General features: G+C 38.4%; 1 protein-coding gene across 2 annotated transcripts; it reads left to right on the top strand.

Annotated features, from left to right (window-relative positions):
- The first annotated feature begins 1,497 nt into the window (after positions 1-1,497).
- On the top strand, positions 1,498-12,786 carry amacr (alpha-methylacyl-CoA racemase). 2 transcript variants are annotated; one of them, XM_074617602.1, is made up of 6 exons: positions 1,498-1,608; positions 3,697-3,953; positions 4,100-4,243; positions 5,949-6,109; positions 9,215-9,401; positions 10,706-12,786. In XM_074617602.1, exons 2-6 carry the CDS (start codon positions 3,707-3,709, stop codon positions 11,113-11,115), a joined length of 1,149 nt encoding a protein of 382 aa, XP_074473703.1. In that variant the 5' UTR covers positions 1,498-1,608; positions 3,697-3,706; the 3' UTR covers positions 11,116-12,786. The 2 variants fall into 2 exon arrangements, with proteins under 2 accessions (XP_074473703.1, XP_074473704.1); XM_074617603.1 differs by having other exon boundaries at positions 1,506-1,618.
- Positions 12,787-18,787: the final 6,001 nt, after the last annotated feature.

Here is an 18,787-nt window from a genome sequence, read left to right as displayed (position 1 = left end):
GCAATTAGTCAATAAAACAAGAAACACACTGATGAGTTGATTTTTGATCTCTATGCATCTACAGTATATAAGTTGCCCTGTGCTGTTTAAGATGTAAACAACAAAATATACAATAGTTGATGTGAAACACACAATAAAATAATAAGAAACAGCAGAACACACATAAGGATAAGAGTGATGGAGTCATTACATTAATGTTCATCTCATATTTGGGTTCCCTTCCAGCTCTTTTGATGATGTTATATAATGACATATTTGCAATGAATTGGCACACATATAAAACAATATATTATCCATATGCAGAATTTTCCATTTATCAGTATCTTATATACAGTAAATTGCAAACCACAATATGTATGTAATAATGTAAGAAAAATGTACATACACTGTCAATATTTGCTCAAAATACTGAACATTAATGAGGACAAATGACAATATATTGGCATGTATTGTAACATATTGTACTCATTGGTCAACCTGACATAACTGCTCTAAAAGTGACGCGTAATTTCAGGGTTTTATCATATATATATATTTTTTTCATTTCATGCACTGAAATGTAGCTATATTTATATGAATAAGTCAAGACTACGCGTATAATCACAGTATATAATAGGCCTACTCATACAATTTACTATTTATTTGAAGACAATGGAGTAGAAGCGCTGCTGGGTCTCTCTGGTAATCACATACAGGTGCTCTTTAGATCTTCCAGGTGTATTAGGCTCATTCAGTCTTGTGAAGGACTCATTGCATGTGTGGAAAAAAGTACAAAATGCAAGTCTCCCTCAAAAATAATTCAAGGCACACTGTAGTTTTTGAACAAAATTAAAATGCCTTTATTTTACATGCAATAATTGTTTAAAATGACCAACGCGTTGCGACCAACATAGGTCTTCATCAGGGTCACTGTGAGCATTCAGCAGTAGCTTGCACACCTATATTGTGTTATACTAGAGTGGAAGGGTGGTTCTCCATCAATGGTTAGCTAGCTCTACTACCAATTTTAAATCTCTTTTAAAAACCCTTTCTCTTTTTAACTCCGTAAGGCAACAGCTTGTTGCACCTTTCAGCACACCTTATATTGTTATTATTGTTTTGATACCACTGGTTACGGGTTTTAGTTTTCTCATTATTTGGTCTTTATGTCTTGTTCTTTTATTGCTGTTTTTATTTTGTCTGTATTTCATTGTATATGTGCAAGCACTTTGAAACTATGTTTAGAAAGGTGATATACAAATAAAGATTATTATTATTATTATTATTAAGCCTATTGGTGGAAAAACAAGGAAATGACACATCATCAATAGGGAGGAGAAAGAGAAAAAAATATATATATTTAATTAATTTACTTGTTGTTGTTTTTTATTTTTTTATTTACTTACTTATTTATATATTTAACAGTTTGACTTCTTGCTAAAAGTGTTTCTTTTAAGTGAAATGACAAAAAAATTTAAAAAAACTTCATTACCCAGAATTCTTGCTTCCTCTTCCTGACGTCACCAGGAAGGGGAAGCAGCTTGTAAACAGGATTGCTTGTGTATATAAAGCAGCGTTACACCGTAGAGCCGGTTGACCAGCTCAACCTGCACCTGTCAACCAGCAAAGGTAAGCAAAGGTAGGCTGAACTGTAGAATAAGACACATTATATTGTGATTTTTATATACATTTGAATACAGATGTAGACTAACTAATGTTGTAGCTACTTCAGTTGTGTTGTTTTGACCTTCATAACAATACTTGAACATAAAACAGCTGAGTGAAGTTAGATTGTTGTTGGAGGACTGTGATTCAGTGATTGGCATATTAATCCAACGTACAACGTACTTTACAGTCAGTATCTGGTGCAAACTTAACTAGTACTTGTTAACATATTTGACTTTAGACTCTGTAAACACAGGGTTAACTTGGCTGTGTCACTTTGGAATTACAAATAGACAATGTGTACTTTGATTCACTTTCACAGTCTAAAGTCTAAGTGTCATTTACTGTCTGCCCTTCAAAATAAAAGCCCAATTGATTACCAGTTATAATAAACCAGTTTGCTGTAGGGCTGCAGTTATCCATTATTTTCATTATCGATTAATCATTGTCTAGAAATAGGCAAAAAGTGCCCATCACAACTTTGCCAAAGGTGACATCTCCAAATTTCTTGTTCCACAGTCAGTTAACAATCATAAGCGACAAAGAAGAGCAGTAAATCCTTCCATTTTAAAGGCTGTAATCAGAGTTTGACTTAAGATAAGATAAGATAAGATAAGATATTCCTTTATTAGTCCCGCAGTGGGGAAATTGGCAGTGTACAGCAGCAAAGTAGTGCAAAAAACAAGATGCATCAGCTAACACAGTAAAAAAAGAGCTAAACAAAGTGTAACATACATTTAAATAGAAGGAAGTATAAAAATAGGAGCTGTATATACAGTATTGACAATAAACCTGACTATTAACAAAATTGCACAAGTGGAAAATGATATTGCCCAGTGAGAATGAAATGAAATTACACCTGAAAATATCAGGTTATTGTCAGTTTTTGGTGTGTAAGTGGTCTAGTGGGAGCAGTGCTAGTTGTGGAGTATGACAACTGCAGGAAGGAAGGACCTGCGATAGAGCTGAGATGGTGCCCTGCATGAGTCATTCTCCATCATGGATGACCGCTTAGCCATCATCCTCCTCTCTCCCACCACCTCCACTGTGTCGAGGGGGCATCCCAAAGACAGAGCTGGCCTTCCTAATCACTCTGTGTAGTCTCTTCCTGTCCGTAGCCGAGATGCTGCTGCCCCAGCAGACCACTCCATAAAGACTTCACTATTTTTGCTTGTAAAATGACTGAAACGATTAATCGGTTATCAGAATATAGTTGCAGATTATTTATCTGTCGATCGATTAATTGTTTCAGCTCTAATTTGCTGTCACATATAGAAAAGTGGGAGTTATTTTTGGGTCATCCATGGAAAAAAAAAAGAGCTGATAAACATAGAGAGGTGAAGTGTTGCAGCTCTGTACAGGCCGCCAATTTCTGCTTTTAACATCTATCAAACTTTACTTTCCCCCTATTAAAAGCATAAACATTTAACAAATGCATTTTTAATGCGAAAATTCACTGGTTCAAGCCTCTGAAATGTGAATATTGGCTGTTTTTTTTTAGTCTTTGATGATGGTAAACTGAATACCTTTTAGGTTTTGGACAAAACAAGTAATTTAAAGGTGTCACCTAGGGCTCTGGGAAAGTTCAAGTTTCAGTTTTATTAGTCATGTGCAGGTTAACACAGGGTCAACGGTACAATGAAATGTATAGGATGAGCGAACGGGTCAGCTCAGCACTAGAAGCAATATATAGGATAAGATAAAATGACAATAAGTGTAAGATAAAAAAAGTGATGACATAAATCAAATGAAATATAGTACTATATACATATGAAAATGAGGATTGTGTGTGACAGTATCTCTGACTGTATTGCATGAATGTAATGATAAAGAGGATTGAGATGTGGGTAATGAGAATGGGATGAGATAAGTAGATAGATAAATTAAAGTGTGATTAGATATTAAGATTAGTCAATAATGAAAATAACTGTTAATTGCAGCCACAATGTGATTTGTAAAAGGTTTTTCTAATACCAGTTAGTTGTGAAATTCTTAATAACATCACAGAATCTGCTGCGAGCCCCCCTCACTCCCTCTGCTATTACCTCATAGACCTTTCATCATGGCGCTGGCTGGAGTGAGAGTTCTTGAGCTGGCGGGCCTGGCTCCAGCACCGTTCTGTGGCATGATCCTGGCAGACTTCGGAGCCAAGGTGATCCGCGTGGACCGGACCAAGGTTGCCATGTCTTTGGATACACAAGTACGGGGGAAACGATCTGTGGCCATCAACCTGAAGACGTCAGAGGGTGTAGCCTTGCTCAGGAAGCTCTGTGTCCAGTCTGATGTGGTCCTTGAGCCCTACCGTAAAGGTCAGACCATCAGCACTACAAGAGCTGAGCTCTGTAATGTAATGGCCTCCACGACCAGGCCGTCGCCACAATGTTCACACTGAATGAGAAACCGCATAAGCAGACACTGATTGATGAAGAAATATTTTTTGTTTCTGACCACCCAGGTGTGATGGAGAAGCTGGGCCTCGGTCCACAGGAACTGTTAAAGGAAAACCCTCGTCTGATCTACGCTCGGTTGACGGGGTACGGACAAAGTGGATCTTATGCCACCGCAGCAGGGCATGACATCAACTACCTCGCCATGTCAGGTAAATAACACACAACTGTTGATGTTTTTATGTATTCTATGTTTACACACCGTACAATGCAGGCTGATGGAATGGCGTGTTCATAAAGACGGCAGAGGAAGATTGTTCAGCACTCTTTTTGTGAGGCTGGCGGTTGGTTTTTCTCTGTGTACGTAGTTCATCTATCTATTCGTGACCTTTGAAACGTGAAAGACAAGTTTGCACACTGAGTTTCAGTCTATAATCACCAGTTGTGCGTTAGATAAAACTTGGTATGACCTTGGAGACCTACAAGAAAAAGAACATTGAAGCTACTCCAATACAATAAAAGACACGACTGCAAACTCACAAAACAAGGTCTGATACATACAGTACATGTAACAACATATAGATAACATTTAGCATACGAGGTAGGTGTACCTCACTAATGTAACTTGCAATACAACCAAATGACATAGAGTGATATTGTTTGGAGAGTCAGACAGTTTTCTGCGGCGCTCTGTTTTAAGTTTATTCTCTTTTTTTGTCTTTTTTGCCTTCTCGTTACGATAGGTCCATAATAAATCCAACCAGTAGCGGTTTTCAATTAATTTCACTTTTAGATTTAATGAGTTACACAGCAGGGGAAGGAAATAGTCTGCAATATTATCACGGTAATAGTCTTAAAAGCAGACCTTTTCAGCACATAAGTCTGCACAATCTGTGTTCTGCAGCACACAAAGATAACGTAGCCAAGAGGCAGCTGAATGAAGACATGAGGCCAAGTGCCACATGTTGGGGTGGGATTCAACTTTGCTGTAAGATCCAAAATATAAAGACACCTCCAGGAGGGATGGATGACAAAACAGTGACAATGTAACTCTGACGACAACAAAATTCGATATATATATATATGTACCACCCTATAAATGGCACTGGTGGGTGATACAGTTAACATAACCATGTGGTAATTTGGCATATGAGGTGAATACACTTAATGAAAATACATTGAAAACTATTTCACCTCCAAAATCTACGCATTCCCAACTCTCACTTTGGTTCAGTAATGTAATTTGTAGTGCAAGTATGAACTTCTTCCTATTATAATGCAGCCGTCATAAACTATAAAATCACAAATTCAAAGATTGGTGCTTTATTATAGCTTATATGCAAATCAAGGCAAAAATTATTTAAAATAAATAAACCCCAAACAATAATACCATCCCCAGAAACCCAACCAAAATATAAAGACTTGCTGTTAAAAGTCACCTTGGTAAGGTTTTAATCTTAAGCCTACTAATACACTGATAGCAAACTAAATAACTAATGATAAACATGTTATTTAGGGATGTTTTATATGGTTTATAGAGCACATACAGACTAAAGTAGAGGGGCCAAATGAGAACATTTTTGGAGACACAAGTCATCGTGGGTTTGCCCAAGTTGCTGTAACTAGCTAGTACGTTTCTTGTTCAAGGCCCTTTGTAATATCTGTACGATAACAGAGTAGCAAAAAGACAATGAAGCCCTGTGCAAAAGTTATAATGGTTTAACAAAGTAAGCAATTGTTTTGTTAGATTAAATTAAAAAAAAGAAAATCTTCTGTGGTGTTATGTGGCCTTGTGTGCGATCAGAGCCAAACTAATTAACGTTCTTTCACTTTCAGTGCTGATGACTGGCCAGTTACTCTATTGTCCTCCGCTAGTGTGTTTTGTGTGAAGCTTTTGTCTCCTCATTTCTGTCGCAGGTCTTTTATCCCGGCTGGGTCGTAGTGGAGAGAAGCCCTACGCTCCGTTGAATCTCATAGCAGACTTTGCAGGAGGTGGTCTTACCTGTGCTCTGGGGATAGTCTTAGCCCTGCTGGAGAGGACGAAGTCAGGGAAAGGACAGATCATTGATGCCAGCATGGTAAGCAGGTTGTCAGAACTGTGGCATTGAGTAACTGTTGCATCTATGTCACCTGCCCTGCACAACATGTTGTCGTGAGAGAAGCACAGACATTCATTTGCAGAAATAGAAGTAAATATAGTACATGTTTTGATATTTTTTCTCTAGTGTGAACAAAAATGAGCTCAAGCAAATGACGCTGGAGACAAACTGCTATCTGACACTATCGTAGGCCGGAGTTAGGGCACATTCAGACTGACGACAGCCCTCCAACAAACACATGCAACTTAGTGTGGGCGTATTGCCACTGGTACTGCAGAGAAGATGAAATACAAACCAGTTATCCAAGGTGTTCTGTATTGCACTGCAGTACGTTTCCAGATGTTGATGCACCTCATTGTGGCAACATTTTGAGCCAGCATCAACTTTTATTGGGGATAAGTGATCAGTTGGACAGCCCTTAGCGACGTTTTTTGAAAAGCACATCAAAGTCTCTGACTCCTGCAGTGCCTGACAGCCACTGTCTGTAATGAAACTAGAGGGTTAGAGAGCTCCAGCTGCTCTAATGAACTCCTTCGGGAGGTGGAGCTGTTAAACCTTTTGAAAATGGTCACTCCATAAATCCTCATAAAAAAAGTATAAAACATACAACTGGATGCATATAACACACTAAAATGTATTTTATTTAGGGCTGTCAAAGTTAACGCGATAGTAACGCTTTGCTCTTCAATCATTTCCCTTAGATCCATATGAGTTATTGTGATTTTATAACTATTTTGAATCATAACCGCTTACGTAAGCGAGTATTCCTTTCAGTTTTGTCCCGTGTTTATTCTACTGTACCATGTGCACACACCATGTAAACATGATGATTCTCAGTGCCAAATGCAAGGACCAGCACAATCACAGGCAGTGCACCATCTGCTTCAGTACTATAAACCGTGACGAGTTGAGCAAATGTGTTTGACATCTAATTTCCCTCAACCGCTCGAAAGATCGAACGGCACCAATTTAGCCCATTTAGTCAAAAGCCTGCTAACAATTCCATATTATTACTATCCGTTCAGCCATCCATCCTGTTCCAATAATTGCGTGGAATGGAGCCAATCCCAGCATGCACTGCATTGGGCGAGAGATAGATAACATTGACTGCCCAGGTTGTTTAGCACAAGGCTGACACATTTTAATTTAAATTCACTGCTGTGGACTATTAAGAAGCAATTTTGAACCTACAGAGAATTATCACCTGAATCTATAGCTCCCCTCGGCTTTACAGAGCTATAGATTACCAATAGAGGACCAACGGCACTAGACGCTGTCAATGGAGTCCACGTGTGCATTATCCTATATTCTGTAAGCTTTTGCTCACAAAGATTTCAAATTGGTGACAGTGAATTAAAGTGTTTTTTGTTTTTGTATCAGCAGCCAGTATGGCATGTTAATTAATACCTGAAGCCCAACCTTCACACAGACAAAGGCAAGAAAACCTGCTTCCCACCTCTGTTGATTATTTTTCCATTTTACTCTCTCGCCTGCTGTTGAGTGACCACATTGATTGATCTGAGCCAGATTCGGTTTCTATTAATAAAGAGGGACCTCTGCATTTAAATAGGCGGTTAGCTGCTTGAACACTGTATTTTTCTATCTTAGTATGAGGCATGCTCGCTTGTCACAGAGTTATAAAGCAGAGTTTTTTTTTCAATGTTCACACTCTATTCATGGCCTCTTATTTCTTTGTAAATCACAAATGCATATTTTTTATGACTCAAAGACCATCAAAGGTAGAACACACATTAAAGGAATCGCCCGAGCGTTCCCACACTCTCTATATTTAATGCAGGACTCTTGGGATTTGGCACAGAATAACTGAGAAAGCACTGAAGCCCTGACCAGTGACAGAGCTCTCCGTCTCAACTGTGATGTGAGCAGCAAATTGGCAGAAGACAGTTGAGCTGTTTCGGAAAAGTGTGTGCGTGCAGTACATTGTGTTACTACTTCCAAGTGTTTAAACCCCCTTTTATTGATTTGGTCGTTAACGTTTGCTCTTATGAATGATTTTTGAGAAGTAGCACACAGTTGATTAGAGGCTTAAATGACTGAATGGATTGAAATCAGCAGTAATAGTGACAATTGCCATCTTTTCTGCAGCCTCTTTCATGTGCTGTAGCATGACATTGGCCTTATATTTTTGAAGGTGACTGATTTCATTCCACCAATTTTAGTTAGAGCTTGATAGTTTTTTTCGCCTCTGCGTTGGCGTATGATTTCGAGCTGTCCCTCAGTACCATTCTCGTGAACGCCTCAGGGATGCCCGAAGGGATGGCTGAAGGGAATTTCTTCAAATTTGGCACAAACATCCACTTGAACTCAAGGATATTTTGATTAGATTTCGGTGGTCAAAGGTCACTGTGACCTCAGAAAACATGTTTTTGGTGATAACTCAAGAATTCATATACTAATTATGACAACTTCACACGCATATCTGATAGTATAAAATGATGGAGTGATGACATTTTGGACAGACATGAATGTAAATTGCAACTTCACTAGTTGTTGGAGGCATACAACAAGGAGGAGGTAATTCTAGTTTTAATCATTCAGCAGCAGTAACAGCTCGTGCCCACATGGCGATTTAAATGCATCACGAGTATAGGGAGCTGGTGGATCATTCAGTAAATGTCACTAGAATACCCTTTGTACAGCCTGTTCACAAGCTTTGCCGAAAAGCTCAGTATACAACATGGAATTGCCACTTTTTAATGTTATTGCAATAGCACGGCATTTCACCTGCTGTGTGCATTTTCTTCTCGGTAAAGGAGACTTTCTTACTGTAGATATATGCAGCTGATGTTTAAGTCGACTTCTGCTACGCCATGAAAAAGCTATAATATCCTAACATATATGGAAGCGTACAGAGGTGGTGGTGTGCAGTGAGTTTGATCTTCTCAGAAATGATACATGAATAACGTTAACAGAAACATGTATGCCCATATTTTCAGCAAAGACCTTGGTACTTTATATTCATTTATAGTTCACATATGACTGAAGTAATTATGCATGAAATAGAGATTAAAATTATAGATCTCATGTTTCTCCTTTTCTCTTCGTCTCTCTCACCATCCTCAGGTAGAAGGAGCCGCATATGTTGGTTCATTTGTGTGGAAATCTCGTAACATCGGTATGTGGGACCGTCCTAGAGGAGAGAACATGCTGGACAGCGGAGCACCCTTCTACGATACCTACGAGACTGCCGATGGAAAGCATATGGCTGTGGGAGCCATAGAACCGCAGTTCTACACACAGCTACTTCAGGGTTCGTAGTATGCAAACACAGATTGGAGGCATTTTTGTAGACAAAATAATACTCTAAGGCAGTGGTCACACGTGGCATTTCATTAACAACAGCAAAAACCTCACAGCGTGAAATGAAATACCCTCTTCTCCTCCCAACACCTACGTCTATAAATAATGTGAATGACCGACATAAGAAAAAAGCAGCAGATATCAGACAACAGGTCAGATATACGGTTTGGACACCCACACATGTCACACCATAAGCCAGATTTTAAAACTGATTCTCTGGAAGGGGGGAAAAACACAGCAAAAGATGCTTGTTGTTTACAGTTATACAGAGAAATAGCAATGACGCACCATGACATTGCTGTGACAAATACAGTGCATATCCTGTAAAATCTCAATGCAAAGGTTATTTATGGATTTCTCTTTCAAAACAAATTGTTCTCTTTACCAACATACAGTTAAGCACAACTGGTATCACACATCCAAAATTTACTAATGCAACCAAAACACTGACAACACACATCTCTGCACCATAACACTGACAACACAATACAACTCAATTGCGCCAGAAAAACACCATCAACCGGTAGCATTATAAAAATCTTAGCACTATTGTTTTTGAAGTAGCTTTCATTTAATTATTTGTTTTTTGCATAACAAAAAAAATTCCAATACAATGAAATAATGGAACCTCTTACCTTACATTATGTTACAGAAATTAATCAGAAATGCTGCAGCTTGCTTCAGTAGGTTTTATTTTCCTTAAATGAAGTAATTAATTTCATGTTTATTTGATAGGGACGGATACATTTACATCGAGAATTGCACAACAATCTTCCAATGCAATATATCACAGCATTTATAGCTACTGCTAATTTCCAATGCCTGTCCCTAGAAGGGTCTTTAAGATAAAACGAACATTTATATATTCACTGCACATACATGTATAGGATAGCTGCAGATTCACCGTATCTGAGTTACAAAACAATTCATGAAATTTAAAAGATGTGGTCATTGAACACATTTTGTGCTGACTGTGTGAAGACTTTTGAAAGGGAACTCGGTAGAGAGAAATGCATAAAAACTGATGTGAATTTGCAATAATTAAACAGAGCAGATGCAGTCCCGGTGTGGCTCTAGGAGAACAATCATGATTGGTGAAAATGAACAAATTAAAGTGAAGTACTTGGAACTTGACAGGTTGACTGCAATTAACACGCTGCTCTAAGCTGCTTAACATTTCTCTGTTTTACATCATTCTGCGGTTGACGCACGTTTCTCTATTGGAGCACATAAGTCTTTTTTTTTTTTTTCTAGGCTTAGAGTTGGACGCCGAAGCATTACCTCCTCAGATGAGCTCCACTGATTGGCCAGAGCTGAGACGGATCTTCACAGAGAGATTTGCTTCAAAAACCCAGGCGGACTGGTCAAGGGTTTTTGATGGGACGGATGCCTGTGTTACACCTGTGTTGTCTTTCGACCAGGTGAGCTCACACCCACACAACCAGGAAAGAGCTTCTTTCATGAAGGACTCCAGCGGGGAGGAAAGCCCACGGCCGGCCCCGGTTCTCTCTCGGACTCCTGCAGAGCCTTGCCTTGCCTCCGACCCGGTTATCGGAGAACACACAGTTGAGGTCCTGAATGAGTACGGGTTCACGTCAGCAGACATAGACCAGATGCTATCAGCAGGGATAGTAGAGTGTAATGCTGTCAAAGCAAAGTTGTAGAGATATAACTGATATCAGTGATTGATTTGGACAAAAAAACAAAAACACAACTACACCAGACCAGATTCCATTCTCAAATGTAACACTTTCCAAATATTTCGTACCAACAATGTTATGTTCATTTCACAGATTCAACTGACTTTAGCAGTTTATATAACAGACACTCTACTGTCCTGCTTTTTCTACAGATGCGAACTAACCACAGACACTTGCCTTGTTCATGGACTAATATTGGTGCTCTGCTGCAGACTGAATATAGGGAACACTATAGCTGATATTTGGCATGATCTTTGGCATAAAAAATAAAATATATATATGCCAGGCAGGGGTTCCTATTGTATAATTATAGGGGAAACACTGGTCTTTAGAAGAGTTGTGCTAAATTTCCCAGTTTATGTGCCAAAAGAATTTGTGTACACAGATTGTTAAATCAGCAGCACCAAAAATATTAGTTAAATACAGCCTTAATTGTTGTACGTTTAATGCCTAATGTACAGTGGATGTGACTGTGTTGCATTCCAGTTGCTCCTGTGGTTCTGTGGCGACTCCGTCCGTAATATACTGTAGTTAAGAGATGTTTTATTGCCTCTGACTTTCTTTATGGTCACTCATTTGAAATGTTAATACAGACCATCTCAGAGTGCGGCTTTTTAAAATTTTATCCGGTGATGCCGTGATTATAAAATAATTGGTTGGGAATGACTGCCTAGTTAACGGGTAGTATTTATGTGTTTCATTCAGATTTCATACCCATTCCATTGTCTGATAACAGAGACAGGAAATGATGTAAATGAAAACAACTAAATTGTGACTTTAACTGTATTAAAACACATTACAGATGAACAGAGACAACAGGAGATCCATCCTTTCTCCCTTCACTCACTAATTACAGTACAAACACTAAGAAATAGTTTTGCTGTTGTAAAGTCAGTAACAAATGAAATGCATCATTAAATATTTAAATTAAATTAATTTCACGCTTCTGAGACGTGAGCAAAACAAAGTGGAAACACAGCGCAGCCGGATCCGGTGGACGTTGGTCGTTTACTTTGGTTTTGTGGTACATGTTGAAAGTGCTACACAATGAGTTTAAGGGAATTTAAGATATAAATCTGCTCATTACTGTTATTTTTCCCAAACTAATATGTGATTGCATGCACTGGGTGATGTGATAAACAATGAGTTCCTGGGGTGATGAACATCATCAAATAAGAAGAAAATAATTGAAATACATGATTAATAATTTTTCCCCTCAGGGGACAAACAAGATTGTTTGGGATTTTTAATTTGTTGTACTCATCAGTAACATTTTGTGCATTGTAATTTATTCAGCTGGCGTTGCAATAGTCATTCCGTGACCTCGCTGCAGCCCGGTGGTGCTGCCGAAGGTTTAAATGATTGGTTTTAAATGATTAATGCCCAGGCGCTCTGTGTAGAGACACCTAATGATAATTAATGAACTTCATTTATGTAAATCAAATGCAATTTGTCTATGTTTCAAATACGTTTTGGTGTTTGCAAAGTCAATCAACATCTCCAGAACATTTTTTGCTTAAATTAAGATGATTAAAGTACTTAATTAGCCATCCCCACAGGAGGTACATGTAAATTTAGACCTGGCTGTATAACAATTTTGTAAAATAATTACAATAAAAATGCAAATGCATGAAATGTGAGGTAAGTACTGTGTGTGTTGTCCCAGAAACCAGCAGCAGCAGGACACTGTAACAGCATAAGGAATCATAGATATAGTACAAGCAGCTGAACAGTAAGCTTATGGATCTTAGGTAATGCGGTATATTGCAGATTATAGGTTTATTCCATTGTGGCCATGAGCCAATTTGTTTTAAGATGTATAAGGGCAGCGTCAAGAATCTCATGACTTGCAACGAACTGCTTCCTCAGGAAACTCAAACGTGGCTCTGAAATGAGCACAAAATGACAAAATTAGCAGATATTAATTAAATAATGCACATGTTACTTGGGTTTCAAGAGAGCTGAAATGTGCAAAAGTTTTAAAGGCCAATCAAAAGTTTTTATTCCCATTTACCTGTGGTGGTATCTAGCCACGCAGATAGTTTTGGTTTTCCTTGTCGAGGTTTTGAAATATCTGTCTCTCAGATGGGATGAATGAAACTTGTGTTGCGCAGATTGGTCAAAACATGGTATTTGAAAAACGCTGCAGCAGCGAGGACAAATTGGTTACTCCAAATAACATTCATTATTCACAGACTAAACAGAGAGTCCAATAATTGAGGAAATAATTGGCAGATTAATCTATAATGAAAGTAATTGTTAGTCTCAGCTTTTTTCTGCATTGTTTACACCTACATTTGCTTGCTTGTGTTCTTCTTCACTGCCGTTGTTGGTGCAACGCTGCATATCTCACATCACTACCAACTGTCCACCAGTGGGTATCTGCATGGATTAATGCCACCAGAGCTGACTGAGAAAATATATTTTTTTTTGTGATTTAGGTGAAGCAACCCTTTAAAGTAACAGTTTAACTTTTGGGGAATGTGCTTATACGCTTTCTTACTGAAAGTTAGATGAGAAGATGCAAATATGTGAAAGTATTCCTTTTATTGTTAGCCCATGTATGTGAGCTCGGCTTGTCATATGTCTCCAACATGCTGCTCTTGTGTTATTTAACGCAGTTACTCAGATCCTTTACTGAAATAAAAGAAATAGAAATATCACAGTCTAAAAATACTCCATACCAATAACATTAAATTCCTGAATTAAAAATGTTAGTTAAGTAGAAGTACAGAAGTATTTTCAGCAAAATGTACTATCCAAAGTATAATAATCTGTTAATATCACAAACGAATACAGTATTTTCATGTTGTAGTTCCTCAATGTTGAGCCAATTTTGTATACTTTGTATACTACTGGGTAGATTAGAAGTATAGTACTGCATCATATATAAGTATATCATGTTTTATATGTAAAAAGTAACTATAAGTGTCATTAAATGTAGTGGAGTAAAAAGGATACTATTTCCCTATGAAATGTAGTATAAAGTAGAATAAGACAGAAATACTTAAGTAAAGTACAAGTATGTCAAAATAGTACTTAAGTACAAATGTACTATATTACATTCCACCACTGATTTTACGTACGTGCATGTATTACATAGATTTTGTTCTATAAATTTTGCTTTAGAAGAATTTGGGGGTTCAAATGGCTACTAATATACACTTGATAATTTTATGTCATCAGACGTTATTAGAGTTTTCAAAGTGGCAACTCTGACGTGTGAACAGTATTGTTTATGTTCCCGACTCCCAGCTTTTCACTAAGCAACCTGTGCATGCCACAGTGGTCTATAATGACCTTTTACAGACTTATTATCTTCCTTACAATGTGCAGATGTGCATCATATCACTGCTTACATAATCTTACCCCATTACAACAAGGCTTTTCCCTCCATCTCACATTACCACAGTTGACAGCTTTGTCCCCCAGCCGCCATTCACCTCATGAATGTACTATCACATACACGGTTGTAGTATAAAACCTTAAGGCATGCATGTATGTGAGGAATGTCTGTGGTGTGACTCCAGACATCTGACTCAGGGCAAACACGGGATAACTGACTTCAAGCATATATAGCATGAGATTAGTGCACGGTTTGAAGATATGGAAGATAAATGCATATGTACTGTTCATTAATATGCGCTCACATGCCTGTGCACGTGTATGTCCATGTGCATACTCTGAAACATGCCATGAACAGTTTCTGGCTAGTGTTAAGAAAACACACAGAAAACACACAGAAAATGACCTTTTCTTTCCGCTCCCATCTTCTTCAGTATCCTCCCCGGGATCACATGGATCATCACTTGATTATAGCTTTGTGCTGAAGCACAGAAGAGCCCTTGTGATTTCATGCTTTGGTGACGGACTCATCCATCAGTACAAATGGTTTTGGGGAGGTTGGGGGGTGGGGATAGATTCTTGCATTATTCCCCAACATTATGATTATCTGAGCAGGCCTGTGAACTAATCACAGTGCAAGTCAAATATGGTCTCTTCAAATTGACTGAAGTCAACAAAACTAAAAAGAGTCAGCAGCCATGCTAGAAGCTCTGTGAGGCTGTACTTTGGCTTTGAGCGAAATGCTAACGCCACACGTTAAGTTATGTATAATGTTTACCCCATTCATCTTAGTTCATTTGCTAATTATCACTGAGGGCAAAGTACAGCTGAAGCTGTATGTCATTGGTTTTTCCAGTTTTTGACCTAATGGTGGCACCAAACGAGAAGTTTAGAGATCACCAAACCTATTACAATTCATCCTGAGGGGAACATGAATGTGGGTACCAAGTTTCACAGCGATAAATCCAATAGTTGTTGAGACATTTCACTTAAAAACACAAATATTAATGGTGGCGCCAAAGAGTATAGAAGCAAAGAAACAAAACTCTGGTGTTTTTTTTCATGGAACGAACCATTGACTTTTATTTCTTGGCAATACACGTTCTTTGGTGGCGCTAGAGGAACCATCATGTGATCACTAAAGTCGATAGGATTCACCATGAACGTCTGTTCAACATTTCATAGCAATCCATCCAATGGTTGTTGAGATATTTCAGTTTACACCAAAGTGGTGTGGCTATAAAAGGAGAATTGACATGGATGTAAATGTTAGGAATGGAAATGCCAGTGGTATTAGGCCTATTGCCTGTCTCGCTAAGACAATATTTGATCACAGTAGCCTGTTTTAAGTTATATGTCATAAACCCTAGAGTGCAATCTAAGCCTCTTTACTTCTACTTTTAGACCTTTGCAGCTCATTTAAAAGGTTGTCTCGTCTTCAACCTCACTTAAGATTTAAATGAGATGCAAGAAAGTTCCTTATTATTGGAATTCTGCCTCTGTAAGGTCCTTCACGAAGAATGAGCTTTAACCCCTCAGGTAATTTACTTTAATTAGGTATAACTTTCCTCTAGAGCCACTGTCAATCAAATTGATGGACAAGATAGTGAGGATTAATTATCTTATTAATACAGTCTTCAGTTGATATATTAAATTTGACACTCTCTGTTTTTTAATAATCTGTCATATTGTTTTGTGTACAGTATATGTTGCATTGTATTATTTCATATCACATGTACTGTAAGCTACGGTGTGTGTGTGTATGCGCAGCATGTTCTCATCCCAACTCGTCACATGCTGACGCTTTGTCAGACCCCTCGGCGTCACTTTTCAGCCGCAGTAAACGCTTAATGTTGTGACTTCAAACAAAAACACGTGCTTAGGTTCAGGCAATAAAACCACTATAGTCAGGTTTAGGAAAAAACAACATGGTTGGGTTTAAAACTGCTCCGTTTGTACAGCGAAAATGACACTGAATGTTGACGCATGGCACACTAACAGCGGTCTCCTGGATGACAGCCTGGTGTTTGTTGAACCCATCCACTGTGTGTGTGTCGCTTTCACGCTTTAAACTACGTCAACAACACTCCCGGCGCACTTTCCATGAATGTCTAATATTGACACGGGTGGGTTTACATTGTAGTGCATGGAAAGCCTGGTGCATCTCATACAACGCTAATGGAGGAACCGAACACCGACGGCCTTGACAAAGCATCGGTAGGCCTGGGAATGAGAACGGGCTGGTGTGTGTATGTTTGTGTGTGCGTGTATTAAACAGCAGTTCCTTAGACTCCATTAAAATAAATTTAGATCTTGAGTAGTTTTGGTATCGAGGTCATCTCTAAAGCCAGATCTCAAAATGTTATACATTATTATTCATGAATGCAATCTAGTGCTGCGTTCAAACGCTAAAACCTGAGTGTAAAATTAATAAATGTTGTCAATTTTAAGGGTGTAATTTGGAGGTTTTTGAAGTGACCTTGCACAATACCGAAGCTGTTAACAGAGAAGAATAAATGGATGGACTACATGAATGAATGACCTCATTTAACAAGGATGAATGTCAAGATGTCGGTCAGGCTTTGATTTCCATCAGCACTGATGATGTGGGAGTAACCTTCATGAGCTGACATGTTAGTGGAAAATGGAATTGCTTTCTAATATTGAAGACCTTTAGACATACAGTTCTGAGTGCTTTCGCTTTTCAGGCTAAAATCTTCTCTAATCAGAGGCTCATCCATTGCCTGTGATTGCATATCACACGTCTCTCCTGGCAGGCAGGAAGCCTCCCTCAGCTGTTTGTGTTTGTGGCAAAGAGACAGACGTGTTTGACGTGAACATGTGTGCAGGAGATTTGTGCAGCAGTGTTGTGGTTCTACAGTACTTATAGCCTGCTGTGTGTTGTCTGTAGGGTTGAAACGGTTAATTGATCACCTGAATGTCAGGATGCTGCTTCTTTCTTTTCCTATGCACTCTAAGAAAGAAATCTGTAGAAAAACGGATAATGTCCTGGCAGAAAATTACCAAGTTTACGGACATTTTCTTCAACCCTAAAATGGAAATTTCTGTTGATTTACAGGATGTCCTCCGTACCTCAAAATTGTAGAATTACGGCACTAGAGTAAATGTACTTACATACTGTCCACCACTGGAGACATGTCAGGATTGGTGTTTCATCGTGGACTAGCCGCGACCTATTTGAGCGTTTACTGTGTTGGTTTTTGCCGTACAGGTGCATTGTGGTTATTATTCTCCTGTTATATGATGGTTTAAAACCAAATTAGATGTTGCAAGTTGGACCAGTGTAGAGACGCACAACCCTCCAGGCTGTCCTGTCACGCCGCTTAGCACTAATTTGTACTCCAAGATTAATCCGGTGGTTTTTAATAAGGATATAAGTGCAGCAAAAATGATCATTCAGCACAGTGGGACCAGACAACTGCAAGAAAAATAGGTCACCACACTGGGAAGAAAAGTGATGAATGATTGTGACCTATAACAAAGAGTTGAAATTCAAGAGAATTAAAGACAAAAGAGTGTTTTATGGCTCTTATTACTCACACACTGCGTATCTGTTTGAATCTTAATGATATTCTTGTGATTTATGGGGCCGGCCTGCTGATTCTGAGAACGACGAACAACTGACCTCTCAAGTCTTTGATAACAACCAGTTTTGACCAGAATGGAAGTTCACAGTGAAAGAAAAGTCTTCCTGAATGCTGTTTTAAGGTCACAGCATCATGTTATCCCTCCGGCTTCCCCTCAGCTCTCAGTTAGTCACATGAGAACACCAACTTTGAGAGGAATATTGAATACTATTCCAGCAAGAGTAGGTCAAAAGTGTGATTTTCTAAACCACATGAGAAGAAAGAAAAAAAGGTATTCAATCACACACAGACACACACTGTGAAATATCATTTTATAATTTCTCCCAAATGTCAACATCATAGAGGCGCTATAGAGAAAAAGTCAGGGGATCACCAGAGTCATTAGGATTCAATCCATAGTGGAGGGCAGACACATTTAAACTCCACTAGCGTGGCTTTAAAAAGAAAAGATTAATTAAATACATGAAACAGAAACTGCGAATGCAAAGCAGAAGATAACTGTGTTATTCATTAAAGGAAGTCATTTAATTAAACAACAAAAAGCATTTACAATTTTAACTCTGCAGTAAGTAATTATTTTCTTGCTGTCATGAAATTATTAAATCACACATTTAAATCAATAAATACATAATTAAGTCTGGTGGCACCTGCCTCAGTGACTGTGGAAACAGAGGAATAAATGA

This window comes from Sebastes fasciatus, chromosome 19 (assembly GCF_043250625.1).
Source record: "Sebastes fasciatus isolate fSebFas1 chromosome 19, fSebFas1.pri, whole genome shotgun sequence".
Taxonomy (NCBI): domain Eukaryota; kingdom Metazoa; phylum Chordata; class Actinopteri; order Perciformes; family Sebastidae; genus Sebastes; species Sebastes fasciatus.
This window is presented reverse-complemented; position numbering and strand designations above follow the sequence as displayed.

Excerpts from the sequence above, each read along its gene's own strand:
- amacr (XM_074617602.1), top strand. The coding sequence starts at position 3,707 with ATGGCGCTGGCTGGAGTGAGAGTTCTTGAGCTGGCGGGCCTGGCTCCA. Across the intron at positions 3,954-4,099 it reads CCTTGAGCCCTACCGTAAAG|GTGTGATGGAGAAGCTGGGC; the intron begins GTCAGACCATCA and ends CTGACCACCCAG. Across the intron at positions 6,110-9,214 it reads AGATCATTGATGCCAGCATG|GTAGAAGGAGCCGCATATGT; the intron begins GTAAGCAGGTTG and ends CACCATCCTCAG.